The 20,972-nt window shown below is 49.3% G+C and overlaps 2 protein-coding genes across 2 annotated transcripts in view; one reads left to right on the forward strand and one right to left on the reverse strand.

Moving 5' to 3' along the window:
- vps13a (vacuolar protein sorting 13 homolog A) overlaps positions 1-9,246 on the forward strand; it is a 36,150-nt gene extending 26,904 nt beyond the window's left edge. The window contains 15 exon segments of the mRNA XM_084690802.1: positions 102-171; positions 373-487; positions 1,024-1,137; positions 1,221-1,366; positions 1,624-1,705; positions 1,936-2,049; positions 2,323-2,398; positions 2,600-2,763; positions 3,395-3,440; positions 3,593-3,716; positions 3,854-3,968; positions 6,641-6,726; positions 7,029-7,152; positions 7,871-7,945; positions 8,167-9,246. Of these exon segments, the coding sequence (XP_084546928.1) occupies positions 102-171; positions 373-487; positions 1,024-1,137; positions 1,221-1,366; positions 1,624-1,705; positions 1,936-2,049; positions 2,323-2,398; positions 2,600-2,763; positions 3,395-3,440; positions 3,593-3,716; positions 3,854-3,968; positions 6,641-6,726; positions 7,029-7,152; positions 7,871-7,945; positions 8,167-8,217 (1,502 nt within the window). The 3' untranslated portion in view covers positions 8,218-9,246.
- A 390-nt stretch (positions 9,247-9,636) lies between these two features.
- LOC146233120 (guanine nucleotide-binding protein subunit alpha-14-like) lies at positions 9,637-17,293 on the reverse strand. Its single transcript, XM_084690173.1, has 7 exons — positions 17,104-17,293; positions 12,425-12,609; positions 12,037-12,191; positions 11,599-11,727; positions 11,341-11,470; positions 11,083-11,236; positions 9,637-10,816 (listed from the first exon to the last, which is right to left on the reverse strand). The coding sequence occupies exons 1-7, from the start codon at positions 17,222-17,224 to the stop codon at positions 10,626-10,628; spliced, it is 1,065 nt and encodes a 354-aa protein (XP_084546299.1). The 5' UTR covers positions 17,225-17,293; the 3' UTR covers positions 9,637-10,625.
- Positions 17,294-20,972: the final 3,679 nt, after the last annotated feature.

The raw sequence follows: 20,972 nt of genomic DNA on the forward strand, positions 1-20,972 counted from the left end.
TATGGATGAGTGATGTAACAGGTATGGATGAGTGATGTAACAGGTATGGACGGGTGTTGTAACAGGTATGGATGAGTGATGTGTTTCTGTCTCGTCTCCAGAGCCCAAACCGCTGACTGACATCAGCATCATTACCAGGGCTGCCGGACACTCCGACATCTCACGCATCAAGTCAGTTACACAGCCTTCACAGTCAATGTCTCTCTACCCCATTACCCTCTCTTTCATTACCCCTCACTACCCCTTCTCTCTCACCCACTGTCTCTCTTTCTCTCTCTCTCTTTTTCTGTTCTAACTTTCTCACTCTCTCACTCCCCCCCTCCCCCCCACACCCCCCTCTCTCATCCTCTTAACTCCCCCTCCTCTCTCCAGGTATTTCAAGGTTCTGATCCAGGAGATGGACCTGAAACTGGACCTGGGCTTCCTGTACGCCATCTGGGATCTCTTCACCCCAGAGAACGCCAGCGTGATGACATCAGAGCAGGAGGTGACGTTTAACTCTCCCTCTTTCCCTCCCTCTCTCCCTCTCTCTCTCCCTCCCTCTCTCTCTCCCTCTGACCCTCTCTCTCTCTCTCCCTCTCTCTCCCTCTCTCTCCCTCTCCCTCCCTCCCTCCCTCCCTCCCTCCCTCCCTCCCTCCCTCCCTCCCTCCCTCCCTCCCTCTCTCTCTCTCTCTCTCTCTCTCTCTCTCTCTCTCTCTCTCTCTCCCTCCCTCCCTCCCTCCCTCCCTCCCTCCCTCCCTCCCTCCCTCTCTCTCTCTCTCTCTCTCTCTCTCTCTCTCTCTCTCTCTCTCTCTCCCTCTCTCCCTCTCTCTCTCTCCCTCTCTCCCTCTGACCCTCCCTCTCTCTCTCTCTCTCTCTCTCTCCCTCTCTCCCTCCCTCCCTCTCTCTCTCCCTCTGACCCTCTCTCCCTCTCTCTGTGTATCAAGTTATGACTCACCATATCTCACCAGTATAAACCCAGTATCCTGGATACTTAAGAGTCCTGATCCCGTGTGTGTGTGTGTGTGTGTGTGTGTGTGTTAGGTTGAGCTGTTTGAGAAGGATACAGAGTACCTGAAGACAGAGCTGAACCACGTGTCTGCGACTGACACCTCCCCCATCAGCCTCTACGAGTACTTCCACATCTCACCCATCAAGGTCTGCTCCGTATGTGTGTGTGTGTGTGTCATAGCATTTTTGTATAGGAATGACAGTAATGTGTGTGTGTGTGTGTGTTGCAGCTGCACCTAAGCTTCTCTCTGAGTTCTGGAGGGGAGGATGGGAACAGGGAGAAGAGAGAGAAGGAGGTCATCCCGGTCCAGTCTCTCAACCTGCTGCTGAAGAGCATCGGAGCCACGCTCACAGATGTCCAGGATGTGGTCTTCAAGTAGGCACACACACACACACATAAACAACAACAGATATGCACTCTCACACACACACACACACACATATACAACAACAGATATGCACTCTCACACACACACACACACATAAACAACAACAGATATGCACTCTAACAGACACACACACACACATAAACAACAACAGATATGCACTCTCACACACACACACACACACACACACACATACAGTACATTGAGGTCTCTTGACTTCCTGTTCCTAACTTCCTGTTCCTCCCAGACTGGCCTTCTTTGAGTTGACCTTCCAGTTCCGCACCAGCCAGCAGCTGCAGTGGGAGGTCATCAGACACTACTCCAAACAGGTACCTCTCCTGGGGTTACGGGCTGGTGTTCCTGACCTCGTCAAAGGTCACCTCCCCTGTAGCGCTGCCAGCCGTCTGGATACACACTCTCATACACGCTCCTCTGGGGTCGAGGGCTTTTGACCTGCCTCAGACTTCAGCATCACAGGATGTTAAACACATGGCTTCTGACTCAGCACGTCTCATATCTGTGTGTCTGTCTGTGTGTGTCTGTCTGTGTGTGTCTCCAGGCCATCAAGCAGATGTACGTGCTGGTGCTGGGGCTGGACGTCCTGGGGAACCCCTTCGGCCTGATCAGGGGGCTGTCCGAGGGCGTGGAGGCCTTCTTCTACGAGCCCTACCAGGTAGGCTGGCCCCGCCCCTTGCCCCGCCCACACCCCCTGCCCTCCACCTGCCCTAGACAGCACACGTCTGGTGTAGTTGTGTGGTTGAGGTCGGATGAGGATCTGTGTGGATCTGGGTGTGTTAGTAACCTGTGTGGATCTGGGTGTGTTAGTAACCTGTGTGGTTGTGTTAGTAACCTGTGTGGATCTGGGTGTGTAAGTAACCTGTGTGGTTGTGTTAGTAACCTGTGTGGATCTGGGTGTGTTAGTAACCTGTGAGTTGGGGTTTCCCAGGGAGCTATCCAGGGGCCAGAGGAGTTTGTGGAAGGAATGGCCCTCGGAGTGAAGGCGCTGGTTGGAGGGGCTGTTGGTAAGGAAACCCCCCCCATCTCTCTCTCTCTTTCTTTCTCTCTTTCTCTCTCTTCCTCTCTTTCTTTTCTCTGTCTTCCTCTGAGTCACTTGCTCACTCTCTGCCCTCCTCCCATAACCCATTCTGTTCACTCACTCATCCTCCTCCTCAATCCTCTCTCTCTCTCTCCCCTCCTCCTCCCCCCTCCATCCCGTCTCCCAGGGGGCATAGCGGGTGCCGCCTCCAGGATCACGGGCGCCATGGCGAAGGGCGTGGCTGCCATCACGATGGATGAGGAGTACCAGCAGAAGAGACGAGAGACCATGAACAAGCAGCCCAGCGGCCTGAGAGAGGGCCTGACCCGGGGGGGCAAGGGGCTGGTCTCTGTGAGTCCACCAGCCTCTTAGACCACTGGAACCAGCCTCTTAGACCACTGGAACCAGCCTCTTAGACCACTGGAACCAGCCTCTTAGACCACTGGAACCAGCCTCTTAGACCACTGGAACCAGCCTCTTAGACCACTGGAACCAGCCTCTTAGACCACTGGAACCAGCCTCTTAGACCACTGGAACCAGCCTCTTAGACCACTGGAACCAGCCTGTTAGACCACTGGAACCAGCCTGTTAGACCATTGGAACCAGCCTCTTAGACCACTGGAACCAGCCTCTTAGACCACTGGAACCAGCCTCTTGGACCGGTTTAACCAGTCCTGTCAACCAGTCTCATCAAACCACTTTAACCAGTCCAGTTAAATGTATTAATTAGAACCTTAGCTTGATGGAGATTCTGCCCAGGAGTGCTGAAGCAGTATCTGTTTGTAAGGAATGAATCTGACTGAAGTTGACTGAGTCTGTTGACTGAGTCTGTTGACTGAGTCTGTTGACTGAGTCTGCTGACTGAGTCTGTTGACTGAGTCTGTTGACTGAGTCTGTTGACTGAGTCTGTTGACTGAGTCTGTTGACTGAGTCTGTTGAATCTGAGTCAGTTGACTGAATCTGAGTGTGTTGTGTGTGGCAGGGCTTTGTCAGTGGGATCACAGGGATCGTCACCAAGCCCATCAAAGGTACAGCTGCTCCTCTCTGCTCTGCATGCCAGCCTGGCTACACACTGACACCACACACACTTCGCCTGACAGAGGGCTTTATAGGTTCCTGATGGTGTGTGTGTGTGTGTGTATGGTGTGTGTGTGTGTATGGTGTGTGTGTGTGTTCCCAGGGGCCCAGAAGGAGGGAGCAGCTGGCTTCTTTAAGGGCGTAGGGAAGGGGCTGGTGGGGGCCGTGGCTCGCCCCACTGGAGGCATCATAGACATGGCCAGCAGCACCTTCCAGGGCATCAAGAGGTGTGTGTTTTCATCTCGTTGTGTATCTGCTCTGAATGTGTGTTCAAGTGTGTTCATCAGCCTGTGTGTGTGTGTGTGTGTGTTTGTCTCCAGAGACCTGTGATGTAACTCTGAGGTGTGTTGGTTTTCTTCTCCAGGGCGGCAGAGACGTCGCAGGATGTGGAGTCCCTACGCCCGCCTCGCTTCATCCACGAAGACGGAGTCATACGACCATATAAGGAAATAGAGGGCATCGGCAGCCAGATGCTACAGGTGAGTTGATTGGATCCCAGATCTAGCCCCTCCCCCTCACCCCTGAGAGGACACACCTTCTCTCCCTTTCTCCCTCCACACCCACCCATATAGCTGCAGTACCTGGAGGTGGTCGTTCTAGATGTGTGTGTTCTAGGTGTGTGTTCAAGGTGTGTGTTCCAGGTGTGTGTTCTAGGCGTGTGTTCTATGTGTGTGTGGTCAAGGTTCCCCTGGTTCTCTAAAGGAGCGTGTGGTGTGTCTGGTTCTGACGTTCTCTCTGCTCCCCCTCCTCCCTCCTCTGGACTGACAGTCCTGGCTTCAGACCCAGATGGAGGACATTTTCCCCCTGGCCAAATGCTAGCACTTCTACCACAGTACGTAGAGTATGCTAAGCTAAGCTAGCCACCAGGTAGTCTCAGTCTTCTCCTGTTGTCCTAGAGCTACAGTGTGGTTGTAGTGGGCCCTACGGGGTTAAAGGTATCTCTCTGCTGGTGTGGACTAGTGGGTGTGGCCTGTAGACCCTGAGAGGTGTGGCTAGAGCTGGATACAGGAAGTGGGCATGTTTGTGCCTGTGAGTGAGTGTGTGAGTGAGTGTGTATTGATCGTCTCTAAAGGTGGTGTGTGGTCCTCGGGTGTGTTGGGTGTGTGTCGGTAGATTACATCCTGAGTTTGTGTTCATGCAAAGAGCTACTCTGTAAGCTTCAGTAGAACCCCAGTAGAACCCCAGTAGAACCCCAGTAGAACCACAGTAGAACCCCAGTTGAACCCCAGTAGAACCCCAGTTGAACCCCAGTAGAACCACAGTTGAACCCCAGTAGATGACTGGTGGGTGGAGCCCAGCACTGGGCCTGTCTGTCCTGATTGCTGTCTTCTCTCTCGTCCTGACGCTCTGCTGTCTTCTCTCTCGTCCTGACGCTCTGCTGTCTTCTCTCTCTTCCTGACGCTCTGCTGTCTTCTCTCTCGTCCTGACGCTCTGCTGTCTTCTCTCTCGTCCTGACGCTCTGCTGTCTTCTCTCTCTCGTCCTGACGCTCTGCTGTCTTCTCTCTCGTCCTGAAGCTCTGCTGTCTTCTCTCTCGTCCTGACGCTCTGCTGTCTTCTCTCTCGTCCTGACGCTCTGCTGTCTTCTCTCTCGTCCTGACGCTCTGCGGTCTTCTCTCTCTCGTCCTGACGCTCTGCTGTCTACTCTCTCGTCCTGACGCTCTGCTGTCTTCTCTCTCTCGTCCTGACGCTCTGCTGTCTTCTCTCTCGTCCTGACGCTCTGCTGTCTTCTCTCTCGTCCTGACGCTCTGCTGTCTTCTCTTTCGTCCTGACGCTCTGCTGTCTTCTCTCTCTCGTCCTGACGCTCTGCTGTCTTCTCTCTCGTCCTGACGCTCTGCTGTCTTCTCTCTCGTCCTGACGCTCTGCTGTCTTCTCTCTCGTCCTGACGCTCTGCTGTCTTCTCTCTCTCGTCCTGACGCTCTGCTGTCTTCTCTCTCGTCCTGACGCTCTGCTGTCTTCTCTCTCTCGTCCTGACGCTCTGCTGTCTTCTCTCTCGTCCTGACGCTCTGCTGTCTTCTCTCTCCTGTCTGCAGAGGAGCCAGGCCTTCACTGAGTGGAGTAGGACTGCCCATCATGATGATGATGATGATGATGAAGGAGGCTAGAGAGGAAGCTAGTGGTTAGCCTTTCTCCTTTGGCTTTGGGTGTCGTCTTCTGGCTGCGTGTGTGTGTGTCCAGTGTTGTGTTGCTGGGGTTACACAGCTCTGTAACAGATCGTTATCTGTAAAACAAATAACTAGCCGACAGTGATGTTTGACCTGGCTGTTTGTAAGGCAGAACTACAGTTGTAAATGCGTGTTGGAATTATTATATTTATATGATATTTCTTTACTGACGTTTACCACCAGCTGTCATACACATGGACAGGTACTTCCTACCCATATTGCCCTTGTCATCTCCCCTTCCCTTCTGTCATCATCTCTGTGGTTAGAAGGAGACAGTCAAAACCAGGATGGAACACTAAGATACAGCTGTTGTGATTGGTCTGCTGATTAAAATCCAGCCAATAGGATTAGAGTTTTCCTTCATTGTTCTTTTTGTCTCCTTCATTCCTCAAGAGATCCACACTATCACTGTCAATGACATGCATGTTCTCTCAATAAAGTTCAATTTTCAAAACAATCTGCCCTTCCTCTTCATCCCTGCCTCTTTATCCGATACGCCGTCATCCCATGCACCTCTACCCCATAAACAGTCATGACATCATCCCAAGCACACTCATCCCTCACACATGCTCCACACTCCTCCTCCACCCTCCTTCGACACTATGACGAGGGGAGACTGGAATTACTGTGTTGTTGTTGTTTTTAGTGACTTTAGTGACTTGTTGTTGTTTTAGATTGACTGACAGTCACGGGAATTATTTATAGTTAATCATTGGATCACGTGAATCGTTCATAGTTTCTAAGGCGACGTTGCGAACAGACGGTAGGTTTTGACCAGGCTGTACACTGGCAGACGGTAGGTTTTGACCAGGCTGTACACTGGCAGACGGTAGGTTTTGACCAGGCTGTACACAGGCAGACGGTAGGTTTTGACCAGGCTGTACACTGGCAGACGCAGAGCAGACATTTGCACGGGACCAGTCTGTTTACAACAACGACCAACGTTTGTGTTTCGCTTCACTCACCCTCTCCCCCCTTTTCTTCCTCAGAAAATTGAGAACGGGCGCTTTGCCAGGTATCGGTATTTCGCCCATGCAAAGATTAACGACTCGGACTTCCTGATGATCACGAAGAGGTACGCACTAAGGGTGACCAATTTGATTAGCAAAAACAAATTTCCCCAGACTCTCGTCTTCAGATTTCCTATTGAGGAGGCGTCTTGGCTTCAGGGTCAGGTGAAGTCATGTCTAGGACATTTTCACTGGGGCTCTGTGGATGGTTTTACTCTCTTGTCTCTCCCCCTCTCCTGCCCCCCATGTCCTCCCCCCTTTCTGTCTCTCCACCTCACCCTCTCTCCCGCCCGCCCATATATCCTTTCCCCCTCTCTCTCTCCACCTCACTCTCCCCCCCCCCCGTCCTGCCCCTCCCCTCCTCCAGGGGGGTCTTCTTCGTGACCAGGGGCACGTTCGGCCAGCTCACGTGTGAGTGGCAGTACCTCTTCGACGAGTTCACCAAGGAGCCAATGATCGTGGAGGGGCGGAGACTTCGCATCGAGGCCAAGGTAAAGCCCGCCTCCCTCTGCTCTCGTAACTTGTTGCCACGGACACAGTGACGTAGTGACCAACCCACAGATTCTGAATGCACAGCTGGGCAGACGTGTTGCCGAGCTGAAGGGGTGAAACCTCACTCCTCGGTAACAGTGCCGCCCACCTGCCCCATCCAATTGCTAGCTTCTCAGGGGTGCAGCTTGAAAAATAAGTATTTATGGAAGGTGGTCGTTTGGGCGTGTGAGTCAGAGGACTCTGGTTGACCCCTGGAGGTGAGGGAGGATGCAGTGCTGACGGGCGTCATGTTGACTCCAGTGCCACACATGTCACTTCACTGGAATTATGTCACTTCACTGGAATGATGTCACTTCACTGGAATGATGTCACTTCACTGGAATGATGTTGTGTAACTCCTAAATACTGTGGCTCCAGATACAGATTTGCTCTGCACTGGAACTCCAATGTCTAGATCAGGGTGTGTTTCTGGGCCTTACTGGCAGTATTTGTATGCATTAAGGAAATTCCCCTTTCAGACAGAATATTTGCATGTTCTCTGTCTCTTCACAAGCACTCTTTCTCTCTCTCACTCATTCACACACACACACACACACACACACACACACACACACACACACACACACGTACACACACACGTACACACACACACACAAACAAACAAACATACACACATGCACACACACCCTTCTCTTGCTGACCGTTTCTCTTTCACAGGAGAGAGTAAAATCAGTGTTTCATGCCAAAGAGTTTGGGAAGATTATCAACTTCAAGACTCCTGATATTGCCAAGGTAAGCTCCTCCCAGATCCCTCCTAACCAATCACCACACAGCTCAGTGTACTGAGTGTATTTCTAATGTGTGTGTGTGTGTGTGTGTGTGTGTGTGTGTGTGTGTGTGTGTGTGTGTGTGTGTGTGTGTGTGTGTGTGTGTGTGTGTGTGTGTGTGTGTGTGTGTGTGTGTGTGTGTGGGTGTGGGTGTGGGTGGGTGTGTGGGTGTGTGTGTGTTTCCAGTGGGTTCTTTCCAAGCTCGAGGACGCCAGAGAGAGTTTGCCCAAATACTGACAGCTCAGCCTGAACACTACAAGAAGGGATCAACACACAGTAATGCTGACACACACACACACACACACACACACACACACACACAGAAACACAGACACACACACACACACACACACACACAGAAACACAGACACACACACACACACACACACAGAAACACACACACACACAGAAACACACACACACACACACACACACACACAGAAACACAGACACACACACACAGACACAGAAACACAGACACACACACACACACACATACTGCTCCTGTGTGTCAGTGCCTTTTCCCCCTGCATGCTGTCCAGTAATGCACCAGTGACTGGTTGTACAAACGACTATAGTTCTGCCATAGACTGTTTGTGTGTGTGTGTGTGTGTGCGCATGTGTGTTGTGGATTAAGGGAATAGGGTGTGCCTGTATCATTATACTTACTGTAAGGGAACAAGTAATCATGTGCTCCACTAATGCAGAAATCTGTAGTCTTAACACACACACACACACCCAGGACTGCACTTACCCAACATCAGTCACATGCCCACTCCTCTGGTTGTACCCTCTCATGGTCCTCCATGTTTGGCGCTGTGACGAACGCCAGGCCATGTCCTCACTGCCACTGGCAAACTACTACGTTTCATAATCTAGATTAAATTCTCCGTCAGATTAGAACCGTATCCACGGACGTTCCTTCCGTGTGACCTGCGTCCCAGACAGAGGTGGTGCGCTACAGTCAGGACACGGTGAAGTTCTGGTCAACAGACATTTGGCTGCGTTGACGACGGTCGGTCGCGTTACCGGCTGCTATTAAACAGAAACGTGTGGTGGAACACCCTGACCTCTCTCTCACAGGCTGGTTGGTTCACCGGGGAGGTGACCCTCACCCCTCACCACCCCTCACCCCCCTTCCATCCTCCACACCCTGGACGTGTTTTCCACATCCTCCTGCGACACCAGACTGTTCCGTGGCTGGCGAAGAGTAGCATGTTATTTTTCTACGACGCGCGTCTAATCCCGTCTACAGGTTGCAACTCCTGAGCGGTGAATCGGATGTAACCGGTTGGGTCAGGTTTACATGGTTTCACACTGCGGCAATGCAACGTCAGCTAAGACAAAGAGTTGTCTCACGGAAGGAAAAGGAATATATGATGTGATTGTTATAAACCGTGCTTTTATTTCATGTGCTGGTTCTAATGGTTACCTGTGTTTTGGATGCAGCTACTGTTAATGCCAGAGGAGTTTTGTCCAGTTAGTTTTTTTAGTCTGTTTATTTGGGCTTGTTTTTAATTAAATAAAATATCTGTATTGATTATAATATCATGATTCTTTTTCTGTTTGTGTGATAAATGGGTCTGGGGGAGGAAAAACGCTGTCGTCTTCAAACACACGGCACTCCATCAACAACTACTTTTGTTTTATTTCAATGCAATATAAATACATTATATTTTCCATTACTGCTATAAAAAGACATGTTTCAGTGGCAGCACATTCACACGGACTGAGAGAAAGCCTGATAGTGGTCAGTCTGTCACCGCTGTCACTCTCTCCTCTCCTTTAGTCGTCTCACCAACCAGGCACTTCATGTACAGACGTCATATTCAGGTGCTTCAAATGGTACAGGAGGACGGACACGCAGACGGGAGGCCAGTAAGAAGGAGCCCAGGTTTAGGTTTGACTCACAGGTACTGTGGGTCACAGGCAGAGGGCGTTAGAAATGCCACACCACACATTCCCACGGCATGGCGCAGGGCGGGGCCAGACTGGCTGGGCTCAGACAGCACAGAGGAAATGCCTGATGCTTTGACAGTTTGGGGGGGATTACATGTATTCACCCACACCTCTCTACGTTTAACATTATCTGTGTGTTCTCTAACCATCTTTAAAGAATGATAAGCTCACTAAGAAAACCCTCATTTCTTCAAAGTTCAACCATGTCTGTCTATACTAGTTTGATAAATAGTGGGATGTCCATTTTAACAAATGTAGACATGAAATTTATACTTCACTGACAAAATGTAAACTAGCTTTCCTGCCTTTACAAGCACAAAAGCCTTCAATCTCCTAAATATACAGAAACTTCTACAGAAATTCTCTCTTTCGCCCGAAATGTTGTTAATCTGAACCTACTTGAGGAAGGAGCATGCGGGCATCATCAGGCCTGAGTCAAATGCTGGATTGGAAACTCTTTGTGGTGTGATGTATGCAAGCCCAAAGTTTTGCTGGTTCCGGTCAGCTGGCTTCGATGTACTTGGTGAACAATAAATCAAGTACACCCCATGTATTTCACAGTAGTTGCAAATAGTATTTGGCCCAGGTCTAATCTAAACCAAACCCAGCTCTTTGGCCAGACACATAATTAGAATAAGACTGAATATTACTGACATTGCATCTCTACAGTCTGACAGTTTGTGGCGCTAGACCAGGTTGAACTCTCTGAGATTGTGTCGCAGGATGGTGTCCTTGACGGCGACGAACACGAAGCGGATGTTCTCGGTGTCTGTGGCGCAGGTGAAGTGGGAGTAGACTGTCTTCTCCCTGTCTGGGTTCTGGTCCTGGTACATCTTCAGGATGAACTCCCTGGCCGGCTTGGGCTCGCTTCGAGGCCCTGGAAGACACAAGGAGGTGGATGTTGTGTGTGCCCTCTCTTGGTCTTGATTTACATGACATGTATTCATTTAGCAGATCCTTTTATCCAAAGCGACTTCCAAGAGAGAGCTTTACAAAACGTGCATAGGTCACTGATCATAAACAACGAGATGCTGTGTATGTGACATACTTGTGCATGTACTGATGCGTGTGTGAGTACAATCGTGTATTTACAGGTTGCGTGCGTGCGTGCGTGCGTGTGAGTCTGTGCCAATCGGAGCGCACCTGTGTATTCGGGGAAGTAGTTGGCCAGGTGGGAGTACACAATCTTCTCCTCCAGGATGTCTGTCTTGTTGAGGAACAGAATGACGGAGGACTTCTGGAACCAGGGGTAGGAAATGATGGTCTTAAACAGCGCTTTGCTCTCCTCCATCCGGTTCTGAGGGACAGAGGGGGTGAGAGGATGACAGGGTGAGGATGACAGGGTGAGGATGACAGGGTGGAGGAGATCTCGACCTGATCCTGGTCCTTTGATTGGCTCACCTCGTTGTCACATTCGGCCAGGACCTGGTCATATTCACTGAGGGCCACCAGGAAAATGATGGAGGTGACGTTCTCAAAGCAGTGGATCCACTTTCTCCTCTCCGACCTCTGACCCCCCACGTCCACCATCCTGCCAGGAAACACACAGGAAGTACTTCAAATCTGGAGATAAATCTAGAGAGGTGCTTCTCGGAGAACGGCCTAATCTGACCAACCGAACAAGGTGAGAGTCGGACAAGCCAGGTGAGAGCTCCTCACCTGAAGATGACATTGTCCATGTCGAAGGGGTACTCGATGATGCCGGTGGTGGGCACTCTGACCCTGAGGATGTCCTGCTGGGTGGGCAGGTAGGAGGGCTCCGCGATGCGGTCCAGTTCTGTCAGGTAGCTAGAGACAGGTGAGGGGGGTGGGGTTAGGGGAAAGCTCTCCAGCCCTGCTCCTGAAGATCTACCTGCCTGTAGGTTTTTTGCTCCAACCCCAGTCGTAACTTACCCTGATTCAACACATCAACTAGCAAATTATTAAAATCGAGTTAGGTGCTAGATTAGTGTTGGAGAGGAAACCCAACAGAAAGGTATCTCTCCAGGAACAAGGTTGGAGACTCCTGGGTTCGGTAGACTAGTCCTGGACTTGTGTAGGCGTGTAAGAGTGGCGTGGTTGGAAAAGCTCGGGGCCTGTTACGTGATGTGTACTCACTATTTGGCCGAGTCAGACAGCTGGTACTCCCGGCGGCGGTCGTAGGCTTCCTTGAGGCCGGAGTCGCCCCACAGGCTCCTCACCGCCTCCACCATCCCCGGCTCCAACTCCACCACCTGATCCACCTCCACCTCACTGAGCAGCGCGGCATGCCTCTGTGCACACACACACACACACGTTTAGATTTACATTTTACATTAAGTCATTCAGCAGACGCTCTTATCCAGTGCGACTTACAGTAAGTACAGGGACATTCTCCCAGTTATATACACACACACAATATATACACACATTTACAAACAAACACACACACACACACAGTAGTGTGTGTTTCAGTAGACACGTGGTTAGGCTCTTAGTTGGATGGGGCCAGGGAGGGTAGGGGCACCTGGTTCTGGGGGCTGGAGTAGGGGATGTTAAGGGTCTCCATGGCTCTGATCATGGCCTGCATGGCTGTAAAGATGTTCTGGTAGACCAGCTTGGTGAAGCCTCTCTTGTCCTCGTCCGTGTAGCCCGCTCCGTGGATGATCCTCATCTGCTTGATGAAGGTGCTCTTCCCACTCTCCCCCGTACCTGGGGGGAGGAGAGGGAGGGAGGGAGGGAGGGAGGGAGGGAGGGAGGGAGGGAGGGAGGGAGGGAGGGAGGGAGGGAGGGAGGGAGGGAGGGAGGGAGGGAGGGAGGGAGGGAGGGAGGGAGGGAGGGAGGGAGGGAGGGAGGGAAATGAGAGGATGACACAAGGAGAAGAGGAATGGAAGGCAGAGAGGAGAGGGAATGGGAGAGTGGAGGGAAGGGGAGAGTGACTATACAAAGCATGTAATGTGTGTGTGTGTTTATAATGTAAAGTAGTGGTTACTGACACCTTCCCAACCCAGCACTGTCTGTTAACATTTTTACCTTTGTTTATATTGGAGTGCGTGTGTGTCTGTGTGGGTTTCTAACCCGATATGTAAATCTTGGCACACTGAGTCAGTCACATACATCCAGTCAGCCAGAAGCAGAACGGAGGGATAAAGATTGAAGTAGTGAAAGCCCAGAGAGAGGCAGAGAGAAGCAGAGAGAGGCAGAGAGAGGCAGAGAGAAGCAGAGAGAGGCAGAGAGGAAGTGAGAAAGAGAGGGAGCAAGAGGGTTGAGAGAGTGTGAGAGAGAGGGGATGGAGAGAGAGAGGCAGAGAGAAGAGAGGCAGAGAGAGGCAAAGAGAGGCAGAGAGAGGAGAGAGAAGCAGAGAGGAAGTGAGAAAGAGAGGGAGCAAGAGGGTTGAGAGAGTGTGAGAGACGGGGGATGGAGAGAGAGAGGCAGAGAGAAGAGAGAGGCAGAGAGAGGCAAAGAGAGGAGAGAGAAGCAGAGAGGAAGTGAGAAAGAGAGGGAGCAAGAGGGTTGAGAGAGTGTGAGAGAAGGGGGATGGAGAGAGAGAGGCAGAGAGAAGAGAGAGGCAGAGAGAGGCAAAGAGAGGCAGAGACAGGAGAGAGAAGCAGAGAGGAAGTGAGAAAGAGAGGGAGCAAGAGGGTTGAGAGAGTGTGAGAGAGAGGGGATGGAGAGAGAGAGGCAGAGAGAAGAGAGAGGCAGAGAGAGGCAAAGAGAGGCAGAGAGAGGAGAGAGAAGCAGAGAGGAAGTGAGAAAGAGAGGGAGCAAGAGGGTTGAGAGAGTGTGAGAGAGAGGGGATGGAGAGAGAGAGGCAGAGAGAAGAGAGAGGCAGAGAGAGGCAAAGAGAGGCAGAGAGAGGAGAGAGAAGCAGAGAGGAAGTGAGAAAGAGAGGGAGCAAGAGGGTTGAGAGAGTGTGAGAGAGAGGGGATGGAGAGAGAGAGCTAGGGGGTGGATAGAGTGAGAGAGGAAAGGGGGATAGAGAGAGAGAGGAAAGGGGGATAGAGAGAGAGAGCTAGGGGGTAAAGAGATCTTTGGGAGTGTTTAAATAGAGCCTGAGCAGGATATCAGTCTCTCTCTTCTGTAAACTATTTAGCTGTTTAGAGATGTTTCTGTCAGGGAGTCAAGAAGAAGTTCATTCCTGGTAGCAAGCAAGCCTACTGTGTCTAGATCCACTCTTCCCAGAGTACAGTCACAGCTTCTCGTTGAGAGTTAGGGTGGGTCTAGATCCACTCTACCCAGAGTACAGCTTCAGCTACTCTAGACTACATCTAGAACTACAAAAATGTGTGTTTGTGTGTGTATGTGCGTCTTAGGTGAATTTGTTGATATGGTAAATTGTCAAGTCAAATACACACACATATATTTAAAAAAAAAGCATTAGCACATTTGAATGCATTTGACTTCCAAACCTCAGGATGTTAATACGTGACACAGAGATCTCACATCTGTATGTCCAGCCACCCTCACACGGAAGACACATCATGATGGCCAATCAGATGGCTAGAAAACTGGTGTGAAACTGGAACTGTCCAATCATAGAGGACATTCCTAATTTGGGGCACATGACCCACTCAGACACATTTCTTTCCCTTTTTTGACTATTACACTGTTACTTTGTCTCTCTCTCAGTCTCTTCATTTCCTGTGTGTGTGTGTGTGTGTGTGTGTGTGTGTGTGTGTGTGTGTGTGTTTGTGTGTGTGTGTGTTTGTGTGTGTGTGTGTGTGTGTGTGTCCAGCCTTGTGTGTTTAGAGCCTGATGGTCTGTAGACTGTTAGAGCACCGTGTTTGTTAAGACACATTTATATCCCCTCAGCCAACGCCATCACACACACACTCTCTCTGCACGCATCACACACACACACACCCGCTGCACACATTCCTCTCCTGCGCTGGATCTCCTTCACACACGGCGCCAGGACAGAACATTTGCTAGGCAAATGTGTGTGTGTGTGTTTATGTGTGTGTGTGTTTACGACATGTTCTTACATGCTTGTAGATCAGACAGTCATCATCTGTGATGCATGCAATACTAATGCTATCTAGTTTCTGGTGTAGTCTGAGCAGTTCATGCTGCGTGTGGTTGGAGCCATGGGTAACTGACCCTCTGTTATCTGGGTGGCTGGGCAGTTTACTGGCAGCTAACTGGATGACTGTCGGCTAACAGGCCAATTAGCATAAAACCCCAAGGCTGAGGGTTACCACAGACACACACAAACACACACCTACACACACACATACCTGGACATTTACATTTAGTAATTTCTTATCCAAAGCGACTTACAGTAAGTACAGGGACATTCCCCGAGGCAAGTAAGGTGAAGTGCCTTGCCCATTGACACAACTTAATTTTGCATGGCTGGGAATCGAACAGGCAACCTTCTGATTAATAGCCCAATTCCCTAACCGCTCAGCCATCTGACTCCTGCACACACCTTCATATAGACACACCTTCACACACACACACACACCTGCACGCACACACACCTACACACACAAACCTGCACACACACCTACACACACACCTGCACGCGAATACACGCTTGCACACACATCTGCACACACCTTCACATAAGAAGTCAAACAAATCACGTCATCGGGATATCACCTATTGTTGTCATGGAGATACCTGATGCAGCTAAGCCTATAGCCTCCTGACCGTGATGATGGTGACTTCCTGGTTTGACCTTCAAAGCCAGCTCTCCTCCGCCTCGTGGGAGTTTGCAGGCAAGCAAACTGTTTCTAACGAAGCCCCGAGGGCCCGGCAGCCTCTGCGGAATCCAACATCTCTCTTTCTCTCTCCCTCTTCAGTGGTCAAAATACTTCATTGGCTTGTTGAAGAATCAGCCTGTCTTGCTTGTTTGTTACTTTTGGGGGGGTACATGGTTGCTTTTAGCAAGCTACATTTCCCTGAAAGCCCTTGTTGCAGGATTAACAAAATGATTAATGTTGACGGTTTACTTTGAAATATATATATTAAAATATCCGGTGATTAGTTATTTTTATTATGTATTATTTTGTTATGTGTCATTATCAAGGGCTGTCCTAAGGCTCATTCAAACCCAAGACAATTTGGAGAGAACAGTTTCAGTGTGCAGCCGAAGCCAATAAAAAGCAAACTAAATATGCCATGACAGGGATGTGTGTGGTCTGTCTGTATTACACTTTAATTTGGGAACCTATTCCGTAACCTGACACATTTTTCTACACACGTGCATTCAACCCACATGCTGTAAGATTCATAGAATCTCAAGTTTGATTTTCGACTACATTTTAGCACTTTCTCTCTCCTCATTCACTATCACAAAAAGCCTATACTACTAATTTCTCACCACAACTTCCCCGTTTGCCGAAAATACATGCATTAGTATCACTACCTATAACCAACAACCAAGTTATTTGTGTCGGTAACCTACTAATAAGTCATAAAGGGAGAATATTTCCAATGTGTAGGTCTACATGTTCTTTTGTGTTTAGTGGTCTCTTCGAGGAGCGATGTCCAGGCAAAACTGATGTAATATAGGCGAGGTTATTTGCATTGTGTTTGCATTAGCCGCTCGGGGCAGACAAGCTGTGAGTGCGAACGGACATGCCAGCCGGTACGGTTCGAGTTTACAGCATTCACTTGTTCTTATCTTTATAAACACCGTTTCCTTTATAAACACCGATGGACCTTTATCAATATCTTGCTGTGCACCCCCGCACCCCTTAAGGCATCTGTCTAATCGGTCAAAGTGTATGTCGTAGTGGTGGATAAGCCAAGAGACCAAACATACAACATAGGGAACGTTCACTAGGGGACTTTTGGCATACGCGCGCCATATGTGCCCAGCCTTAGATGGCGTACGCCATAGATGAGTACCGAAATGGCGCGAAGAAGGAAAGATTAACTGAAGTGAAAGAGATTGAGAAACGAATCCGTTTCATGACCTATTACTATATATCTCGCTAAAGCAGGACTTAATCCAGAGAATGGTTATTATTCAAAACTGTAGCCTAGTTTAAACAAGCGGCACCAACTCATTTGTGAATGACACTTAACAGTGAACTCAAATTATACAGAAGGAATATAAATCATTCTCACATAACGTGTGAACCGAATATTATTTTCGAAATGGACACTGAAATAGCGAGAGCTAACGGCTTCCCTCCCCACCTAATTTCCCACCTGCCCGCAGGTGTGTCCACAGGTGAACCGACGCTCGCTCACCTAACAGCAGCAGTTTCAACTCTCTGCGCGAGTCCTTCTTGTCCCGTCGAAGTTGCCTTTCAATCTCTTGGTTTATTCGGTCCCTCTCCTTCTCCGCCGCCGACATGCAGCAGCCAGCCATTATCACCGACGAAGTCACGCACGTTGTCCAAAGTCGCCACAGGCAGGTACGAGAACACCTCGGTACGAGGACACGAATGTTGCACGGCAAAGCCAACTGGTCTTTGCCCAGAAGTCTATTTACTACCGTTCGGAGAGCGCATTTCGCACATTAAATCGGTTCGTCCAATGTATGTCAGATCCCTAGTTTGAAAAGTTTGGTTTTTTAACGATAAAACCGGTCCCAAGCTTTTCTTGTTGCCAAGGTTAAGATATGTCGGTGACTTGAGATGACCGTTGTGTTCTGTGGATGTTGGTGAGCTTTTGGTTTACAGGTCAACATTTGGCTCTGCTCTCATGAGCTTTAACACCTCCTAAAGTTGACCCGTCTCTCCAAGCACATCCCCGAAGGCGGGGCGCCCTCTCAGAGTGGCCCATCACACAATTAACGATTCAGTATTCAAATATCTTATTCATGCCCAGTGAGACATTATTGTTGGGGATTAAAATGTCTAGTGTACATTTTTAGGACACATTCATCAATTTCAGTTAGTTTTGAATGAATAGCGCTGTCTTCATTTCAAATTGTTCATCGCCCCGGTGTGTCCGATGTTGATATGGCATACACACGCGCAACTATCGTAACCTTAGAGTGTCAATATCCGCACGCACACACACACACACACACACACACACACATACACACACACACACACACACAGACACACACACACACACAATAGGGTTGGCATTATGTAAAGGTTCCATTATTCTTGAAATGTTCCACAACGGAACATGTATTACAATTGCATCGTCTCCTACTAAATTTTTCTAGTATTCTAATGTTGAGGATCCTATGAACAGTATCAAACACACACACACACTCCCCCAAGTTCATAGCCACCAGCTATGGATTCCCCAGAAGTACTCATAAAAAGAGAAAGTGAGTTGCAGCTCAAACAAAAAGGCAATATAAACATGTGAATGTCACTTTTTATGTAATAGTTCATAAATAGATCTGAAGAAACACTGTACATTCTCACACAAAGCAAACAAAAAACAAACGCTCAACACTTCTGTCCATGTACATTCCTCACTGGATCTCAAAAGGTTGTCTCGAGTTCAGAACCGTCTGTGTGTGTGTCCAGCCAACTGGATACACACACACACACACACACCAACCCATATCACCCCCCCCCCTCTCTTTCTACCCTACCAACACTGTATTTAAGGAAATGGTTTTAACTCGAACCAGAAAAGGGTTCTTCCACACAAAGACAACTGAACCTGTTAACGATTGTTTGAAGGCAGCACCCTTGATTTCTAAAGGTGTAGCTAAGACACTGGAGGGCTGTGAGAAGGAGGAGGTGGAGGAGCATTAAGGGTTAGTACAGGCTGCTCCACCCAGGCATCTGGGTTCTTAGCTCCGCTCATCCTGTCCTCCTGTTCACCAGGATCCTTCTAAAGACACGTTCCAATACTGCCCTGAGAAGCATGGGAGGGAGGGAAGGAGGGAGAGGGAGGGAGGGAGGGAGGGAGGGAGGGAGGGAAGGAGGGAGGGAGGGAGGGAGGGAGGGAGGGAGAGGGAGGAGGGAGGGAGGGAGGGAGGGAGGGAGGGAGGGAGGGAGGGAGGGAGGGAGGGAGGGGGAGGGAGGGAGGGAGGGAGGGGGAGGGAGGGAGGGAAGGAGGGAGAGGGAGGGAGGGAGAGGGAGGGAGGGAAGGAGGGAAGGAGGGAGAGGGAGGGAGGGGGAAAGGGAGGGAGGGAGAGTGAGCAGAGATATAGGGAGAGAACAGGATAGGAGGTGGGATAGGTGAAAGGGAGAGAGGGGAGAGAGAAAGGGTAAATGGGAAGAGGGAGACAGGGGGGGAGGAGAGAAAGATAGAGCGATCGAGAGAGAGAAGACAGAGAAACCTACAGGACAAGAGTTCTATTCCTGAAACCAGTTTTAAGTAGCTCTGGAGTTTGCAAGTTTTTTGTTGTACAAAATTAAGTAAACAAAACTACTTGAAGTACTGGCATCGCATCAAATAACTCTTCTCACTGCGGTTCTGAAGGTGAACTTTGTGTTTGTGTTGAGTAATGAACAGGCAGAAAATTACATTCTCCTCTTAAAAAAACAAAATAAAAATGTAAATAACATTTCTTCTTTTCAAAAATTAATTATCCATTAAACATACAATTACATAGATACATATTTTCAATACCGCACATTCAATCTGCCAAAAGGTTTATGATTACAAAGCCAAGATGGATACTGCCATATATATATACAGTATATATATATATATATATATATATATATATATATAGAGAGAGAGAGAGAGAGAGAGATGTATGTACAATGATTATAGCATTCATAATTGCACTATGCCTCAATAAAATGTAAATGACAGGCTTATATTTAAGGGCATTGTTACAAAATATATATATACTCAAAAGAAATAAGGAGGGGCCAGAGGCAATCAGACAACAGGGCTTACTTTGGTACAAATTGACTCCGCCCCCTCGTTGGGAAACAGGCCAGTTATCAACTCCAACAGTCAGATAGCCGGGCTGTGATTGGACAATCAAAAAACACATCTGGAATGTGACTGGACAGTCTGTAGGTAGGGGGCAGGGCCATGATTGAACAGTCCAATCACTCTGATTGGCTGTGGTATCGCTCAGTCCAAGAATCAAGAAGACTATGATCGCCTCCCCCTTCCCACACGACTGTGACCTTATTGGCCCATTAGTGGTCAGGTGATTCAGGACAAAACAACAAGAGCTCTTTCGCCTGAAGATGTGTACCTCTTCCCAGCCCAAGGAATGTCATATACTGATCAAAATCACAACAAACTGTTTTATATCGTTTATACATTCCCTACCCAGACCTGTGTAGCAGCGCCTTCACTGTCACCATGTGCACAGCTGAGCCACTATCAGTCTGGCACTAGGACCCAGCTGGTTTGGCAATGAGAGGAGGGCTCTCAGCCCAGCCAGGTTTGGCATTGAACTGAGAAAACCAGAAGAGAACCTTGACCTGTTCAATACTTTCCCCTTGTGCTGCCTTCGGGTCACATGACCAAAAAGTTCATAACGAACCATCGTTGTGTTTACCCAATTTTACCCAATACAAAGACAAATAAAAATAATTTTATTTTAACCTTCGCAATGTGGGGGGTCTGAGACAGCCCAACGGTTAAAAGAAAATGCTTCACTTTGTTTTTGTATGCGGTAAAATTGTCGCAAACGAAGGTGGGTCACAATGACTGATGGGTCAGAATGACCCGAGGAGAACACAAGGGTTAAGACCAGGGGTCTCCCACCTTGCTGCTGGAGAGCTACCTGCCTGAAGGCTTTTGCTCCAACACTCATCTAGAACACCTGATTCTAATAATTACCTGGTGGATCAGGTAACTCGTGTTGAATCAGGTTAGTTATAAGTGTGGTTGGAGCAGAAGCCCACAGGCAGGTAGCTGTCCAGGAACAGGGCTGGAGACCTCCTGACCTAGACACACTACAGGTGAAGAGGAGACCCCCGGACCTAGACACACTACAGGTGAAGAGGAGACCCCCGGACCTAGACACACTACAGGTGAAGAGGAGACCCCCTGACCTAGACACAGAGATGGCGTTTTTTCTTTCATGTGGCACATGTGAAGTCATCAATACTGTCTGACTACTTCTGTCCTCCAGGACTTACAAACACCAGCATGGCACATACCAGGATCACCCCCAACCCCTGACCCTTGACCTCAGGGCTCACTTCCTCCTCTCACACAGGAAG

Source organism: Hypomesus nipponensis, chromosome 24, assembly GCF_054491055.1.
Source record: "Hypomesus nipponensis isolate SF chromosome 24, ASM5449105v1, whole genome shotgun sequence".
Classification (NCBI taxonomy): Eukaryota; Metazoa; Chordata; class Actinopteri; order Osmeriformes; family Osmeridae; genus Hypomesus; species Hypomesus nipponensis.

Bases quoted from the DNA above. Each gene is read 5' to 3' on its own strand.
- LOC146233120 (XM_084690173.1), bottom strand. From the start codon at position 17,224: ATGGCTGGCTGCTGCATGTCGGCGGCGGAGAAGGAGAGGGACCGAATA. The intron at 12,192-12,424 runs GTGCCCCTACCC...GTGTGTGCACAG, and splicing joins ACTCCAGCCCCCAGAACCAG to AGGCATGCCGCGCTGCTCAG. The intron at 11,728-12,036 runs GTGAGTACACAT...ACCTGTCTCTAG, and splicing joins CTGTCTGACTCGGCCAAATA to CTACCTGACAGAACTGGACC.